The following is a 6,449-nucleotide window of genomic DNA, read 5'->3' on the forward strand; positions in this document are numbered from 1 at the left end:
CCCCATCCGGCCAGTGGGGCCCCTCCCTGGCGCCCCCGGACCCACTTACCTCTGAGGGGGGATGTAGGGCGCGCACACAGGCGGCAAGGCCGCACAAGGCTCACTCAGCGTCTTCTTAGCCTTCTTCGCTTTCTTCCTGACCTTGGACGTGGACCTGACCGTTTTGACTGAGCCCTCTTTTCGACACACACCATTTTTCATTTCGACATCCCCATAAATGTTCAGAGGCCTCCGGGTGCAGCCCGGGGGCGTGTGGACGTCACAGTACGCAGTCTTTCTGACGGAGAAGGTGGCGGCGCCGCCGGCCAGCTCCCTCACGGGCTCCATCTTCATGTAGAGGCCGGCCCTCTGGGCACACGTGACGTGGAAGGCCGTGTAGCAGTTGGCCTTGTGGCACTGGATGCAGGCGCCCACGCCCTTCTGCTTGCAGAGGTAGCAGGTCAGCTTCCAGCGGGCGGGCGGGATGTTCCTGACCCCGTCGATGGGCTCGATGAACACCGTGTTGGCGAAGCCCACCTCCGGGATCCACAGGGCGCACACCACGTGGCCCCAGCGGTCATCGTCCGTCTTTTTGAAGGCACCTCCCTTGTTGGGGCAGAGCACGCAGTCAGCGGGCCGGGCCCGGGACTGCAGGCAATGTCGGCACAGCCACTGGCCCTCAGGGATGTAGGGCACGCCGTAGCACTCCTGGTGCACGGCCAGGTTGCACATGTCGCAGAAGAGGATGACGTTGCTGTTCTGGCACTCGCCGTCCATGCAGATGCAGCATACGGCGTCCTCGTCGATCAGCGACTGCTGCTCGCCCTGCTTCTGGTTCTCGCAGTACGATTCCTTCTCGAAGCGGTCCATCAGGAACTCGAACACGCTCTGCGACACGGCCGACACGCAGTCGCCCTTCCGCCGCTCGTTGATGATCTCCAGCCAGGCATAGTCCTCCTCGTCCATGTCGTACTCCACCTCGTTGTCCAGCTCCTCCGCCGACTTCTCGATGAACTTGTAGTACACGGGGGGCCTCCTGGGGGCGGACGGGGGGCTGTACTCCACCAGCCGCACCTTGGGCTCCGGAAGCGCACTGGCCGAGGCCGGTGTGCCGTGCGCGCTGGGGACGGCCTCATTTTTCTTTCTGACTCGGTTGTTTTTGTGGCGCTTAGTTCTCAGGCACACAGGCGGCCTCTCACTGTTCTCTTTATTGCTGTTGCATTCGCTCATTTCTTGAGCGGTGAGGTCATCTTCCAGTATGATCTCCAGGGGGTCGAAAATGCTGATCCTGTGCAGGCGCCCCTCGATCTCGATCTCCACCATCCTCTGCGCCTGCGCGTAGGTCAGGGTCTCCCGCGCCGGGGGGTGCTTAGTGCTGCACGGGGAGGAAGGGTGCCTCGCTGCAGCGCCTCGATGGCATCGTCCTTTCCTCCTCATTTGGTACTGGCTCCCTGGGACAGAGGCAGAGACCAAGTTAGCTCGAGGAAGCCGCCATGCACACTAAATCAGAACTCGCAGCTCACGGGCTTGGAGGGTCCCCAAATCCCTCATCCCAGGACAGCCCGTCCCCACCGGGGCCTCCCAGGACCAGAGGGGAGGACAGGTGGTGAGGAGTTACCCTCCAAGACACTGCAATTCCCACTGCTTGCCAGCCATCTTCCCAGACCAAGCCGACCTGTCACCAAAATGACTGCAGAGTCCCTCGAGAGCAAGGGTCCCAGCCCCGGGCCAAGGAAGGCCACCCACGCACAGGGCTAGACTCCAGGAGGCATGGCGGTTGTGACTGTGAGGCAAGGGTGCTCAGCAGCTCTCTGCTCCTGACCAATGCTCCCAGGATGCACCCTGCCCTTCCCTGCTCTTCCTCACCCCCGTGCCCTGGTCCCGGCAGCGCCCACGCTGGGGAGCGGAGGGCAGCAGAGCCCTTGGTGGTCTGACCACACACAGTCTGTCCTTCTCCGTGAGCATGCCCCCCACACCTGTGTTGAGGCACAGGGCCACCAGTCACACTAGGACCCAAGAGGGGAACCCCATACTTGCCCCCGGGAGGCCCCAACTCAGCCTCTGTAGGGTCTCAGCAGTGACCACCATGGAACCCGCCCCGCCATGGGCCAGTTGACCTGCCCCTTCCCCCAGGGGGATTTCTCAGCTGTTGGCTTGATCGTGGTGCCCGGCCAGGCCCTCGTCCTTCTCAAGTACACAAGACATGCAAGGCACCATGGATGGCACCTGCGCTCCCACTTCGCAGCGAGGGCCACCTCTGAGAACCCCACGCCCCCTGTAGGGCCACCACCATGGTTTGCCAGCACTGGCTCAGGTGCCTGAAATCTTGACCAGAGATTTACAATTTGCTCTTTGCAGACCACTGCCTCTGACTGTCTCTGAGTGAGCCCACTTTCATGTGAAGCCCCTGACTCTGGACCGCCACCTGCCAAACAGGAACTGACAAGGACCTCTCCCAGACCTCTCAGACTCCTCCCTGCTAGCAACCACATTTCACTGATTTTTAAGAGACTAGCTTACAAACATTCCAAGCTGGAGCCCAAAGCCTGCTGCGCAAGGCCCAGGGGAAGCCTCGGGCACCCGCGGGAACCGGAATGTCAGCCTCACGGCCACCTAACTGGTCCCTGGGAAAGGCCCTCGAAGGGCAGCCCTGAAAGGAAATCTCAGCAGACCCTAAATGCACTTTTTAAAACACACCCATCAGATTGTGGCTTTCTTTTATCAAATGGAAATCTGTTTTTTGAAATCTGAGAGGAATTCCTCGCAAAAAGGAGCACGGCCATGCTCGGCCAAATCCCAACTCACCTGCACCTCAGAGGCCTCCCGGTGAACCCAAGAACCCGGGAATCCTGGACTCCTCAGGAGCTGTCAGCAAAGCCACCACCCCATGGCCAAGAACCTGCAAGCCCTTCTGCAGGGAGCTGGGCATGTCCCGCAGGTGTCCGCACCACAGCCTGCACGGAGGGGACCGGGAGGGGACCCTGCTGCACCGCAGGCGCCCACGCCCTTCTGCTTGCAGAGGTAGCAGGTCAGCTTCCAGCGGGCAGGCGGGATGTTCCTGACCCCGTCGATGGGCTCGATGAACACCGTGTTGGCGAAGCCCACCTCCGGGATCCACAGGGCGCACACCACGTGGCCCCAGCGGTCATCGTCCGTCTTTTTGAAGGCACCTCCCTTGTTGGGGCAGAGCACGCAGTCAGCGGGCCGGGCCCGGGACTGCAGGCAATGTCGGCACAGCCACTGGCCCTCAGGGATGTAGGGCACGCCGTAGCACTCCTGGTGCACGGCCAGGTTGCACATGTCGCAGAAGAGGATGACGTTGCTGTTCTGGCACTCGCCGTCCATGCAGATGCAGCACACGGCGTCCTCATCGATCAGCGACTGCTGCTCGCCCTGCTTCTGGTTCTCGCAGTACGATTCCTTCTCGAAGCGGTCCATCAGGAACTCGAACACGCTCTGCGACACGGCCGACACGCAGTCGCCCTTCCGCCGCTCGTTGATGATCTCCAGCCAGGCATAGTCCTCCTCGTCCATGTCGTACTCCACCTCGTTGTCCAGCTCCTCCGCCGACTTCTCGATGAACTTGTAGTACACGGGGGGCCTCCTGGGGGCAGACGGGGGGCTGTACTCCACCAGCCGCACCTTGGGCTCCGGAAGCGCACTAGCCGAGGCCGGTGTGCCGTGCGCGCTGGGGACGGCCTCATTTTTCTTTCTGACTCGGTTGTTTTTGTGGCGCTTAGTTCTCAGGCACACAGGCGGCCTCTCACTGTTCTCTTTATTGCTGTTGCATTCGCTCATTTCTTGAGCGGTGAGGTCATCTTCCAGTATGATCTCCAGGGGGTCGAAAATGCTGATCCTGTGCAGGCGCCCCTCGATCTCGATCTCCACCATCCTCTGCGCCTGCGCGTAGGTCAGGGTCTCCCGCGCCGGGGGGTGCTTAGTGCTGCACGGGGAGGAAGGGTGCCTCGCTGCAGCGCCTCGATGGCATCGTCCTTTCCTCCTCATTTGGTACTGGCTCCCTGGGACAGAGGCAGAGACCAAGTTAGCTCGAGGAAGCCGCCATGCACACTAAATCAGAACTCGCAGCTCACGGGCTTGGAGGGTCCCCAAATCCCTCATCCCAGGACAGCCCGTCCCCACCGGGGCCTCCCAGGACCAGAGGGGAGGACAGGTGGTGAGGAGTTACCCTCCAAGACACTGCAATTCCCACTGCTTGCCAGCCATCTTCCCAGACCAAGCCGACCTGTCACCAAAATGACTGCAGAGTCCCTCGAGAGCAAGGGTCCCAGCCCCGGGCCAAGGAAGGCCACCCACGCACAGGGCTAGACTCCAGGAGGCATGGCAGTTGTGACTGTGAGGCAAGGGTGCTCAGCAGCTCTCTGCTCCTGACCAATGCTCCCAGGATGCACCCTGCCCTTCCCTGCTCTTCCTCACCCCCGTGCCCTGGTCCCGGCAGCGCCCACGCTGGGGAGCGGAGGGCAGCAGAGCCCTTGGTGGTCTGACCACACACAGTCTGTCCTTCTCCGTGAGCATGCCCCCCACACCTGTGTTGAGGCACAGGGCCACCAGTCACACTAGGACCCAAGAGGGGAACCCCATACTTGCCCCCGGGAGGCCCCAACTCAGCCTCTGTAGGGTCTCAGCAGTGACCACCATGGAACCCGCCCCGCCATGGGCCAGTTGACCTGCCCCTTCCCCCAGGGGGATTTCTCAGCTGTTGGCTTGATTGTGGTGCCCGGCCAGGCCCTCGTCCTTCTCAAGTACACAAGACATGCAAGGCACCATGGATGGCACCTGCGCTCCCACTTCGCAGCGAGGGCCACCTCTGAGAACCCCACGCCCCCTGTAGGGCCACCACCATGGTTTGCCAGCACTGGCTCAGGTGCCTGAAATCTTGACCAGAGATTTACAATTTGCTCTTTGCAGACCACTGCCTCTGACTGTCTCTGAGTGAGCCCACTTTCATGTGAAGCCCCTGACTCTGGACCGCCACCTGCCAAACAGGAACTGACAAGGACCTCTCCCAGACCTCTCAGACTCCTCCCTGCTAGCAACCACATTTCACTGATTTTTAAGAGACTGGCTTACAAACATTCCAAGCTGGAGCCCAAAGCCTGCTGCGCAAGGCCCAGGGGAAGCCTCGGGCACCCGCGAGAACCGGAATGTCAGCCTCACGGCCACCTAACTGGTCCCTGGGAAAGGCCCTCGAAGGGCAGGCTTCACTTCGTCAGCCCTGAAAGGAAATCTCAGCAGACCCTAAATGCACTTTTTAAAACACACCCATCAGATTGTGGCTTTCTTTTATCAAATGGAAATCTGTTTTTTGAAATCTGAGAGGAATTCCTTGCAAAAAGGAGCACGGCCATGCTCGGCCAAATCCCAACTCACCTGCACCTCAGAGGCCTCCCGGTGAACCCAAGAACCCAGGAATCCTGGACTCCTCAGGAGCTGTCAGCAAAGCCACCACCCCATGGCCAAGAACCTGCAAGCCCTTCTGCAGGGAGCTGGGCATGTCCCGCAGGTGTCCGCGCCACAGCCTGCACGGAGGGGACCGGGAGGGGACCCTGCTGCACCGGGGAGAACTCCACGTGTCATTACTGAGGTGGGGCCGAAGCAACAGCTGCTTACTCGCCAGATGCAAAGCAAACATGTAATTTTCTCTCCCCAGCAGAGCCCCGAGAAGCGCTAACGCCAACCAGCCCTTCACGCCCACTGTCCCGATGGGCACTAAGGCTCCACCTGACCACTTTCCACAAGAAGTTCACGGACACCTATGGTCACAACAGCTCTAACTTGCAATGCACTTGTGACCTGGAAGAAGGCATCCAGCAGCGCTGCCTGGCATAGCGACCTGCCACCTCGCCTGCCTGTCACCTCCCTACGCCCACAGGCTCTGTCTCTGGCCCTCTGGCTCCACCCACTCTTGGCGCTTTTGTGCAGGGACAAGCATTTCCACATGAGGGGACCAGCAAGAAAAATTTAACAATTGTCTCCAGAAATTATTCTGCTAAACGCATCCTGAAAAGCCATGTGAGCCCGGAGAGGACAACTCCACACTGACGAGCGGCTCTGGCTGTCAAATCACTTCATTTCCTGCCTGACTTGGGACGAGTCATTTGAGCGTCCAGCCTCTGCTCCCTGTACCGTGTAGTGTGTGCACAGGGGACAGTCCGGGGCGCACTGGCCGCACGCGGCCCAAGGGGACACAGCGCTCGGGTCGCTGCCTCGCAGAGCAGGTGCGAGGCCACGTAAGTAAACACACCCTAACTCTATAAACCCTGTCTTCCGTGATGGCCCAGGCAAGGGCGAGCTCTGCGGGGTGACGGGAACGTCGTCGAGGGGGGTGGCTTCCTGGGCGTAGAGACGTTTGTCGGAACTCACACCAGCCGCACTTTCTGTGAACTGTACCTCAGTAAAGCTACTTCTTTAAAACGGGCCGGCAGGGCCGGGGCACAAGTCCATTTCAAGGT

The 6,449-nt window shown here is 60.5% G+C and overlaps 2 protein-coding genes across 12 annotated transcripts in view; both read right to left on the bottom strand.

Moving 5' to 3' along the window:
- The window catches only part of BRD1 (bromodomain containing 1), a 35,762-nt gene extending 34,189 nt beyond the window's left edge, over positions 1 to 1,573 (bottom strand). For 3 of the 11 annotated variants that reach the window (XM_023521182.1, XM_023521176.1, XM_023521175.1), the window contains exon 1: positions 50 to 1,569. In XM_023521182.1, coding sequence (XP_023376950.1) covers positions 50 to 1,416 — 1,367 coding nt within the window. In that variant the 5' untranslated portion in view covers positions 1,417 to 1,569. Of the gene's footprint in view, positions 1 to 49 lie in introns of all 11 variants that reach the window. The other 8 variants (XM_023521177.1, XM_023521173.1, XM_023521180.1 and 5 more) reach the window with 5 other exon arrangements.
- The window catches only part of LOC111730030 (bromodomain-containing protein 1-like), a 19,471-nt gene continuing 14,520 nt past the window's right edge, over positions 1,499 to 6,449 (bottom strand). The window contains exons 4-5 of the mRNA XM_023521170.1: positions 2,970 to 3,998; positions 1,499 to 1,557 (exon numbers count right to left, since the gene is read on the bottom strand). Coding sequence (XP_023376938.1) covers positions 1,499 to 1,557; positions 2,970 to 3,998 — 1,088 coding nt within the window. The remainder of the gene's footprint in view (positions 1,558 to 2,969; positions 3,999 to 6,449) is intronic.

Source organism: Pteropus vampyrus, unplaced genomic scaffold (assembly GCF_000151845.1).
Source record: "Pteropus vampyrus isolate Shadow unplaced genomic scaffold, Pvam_2.0 Scaffold299, whole genome shotgun sequence".
Classification (NCBI taxonomy): Eukaryota; Metazoa; Chordata; class Mammalia; order Chiroptera; family Pteropodidae; genus Pteropus; species Pteropus vampyrus.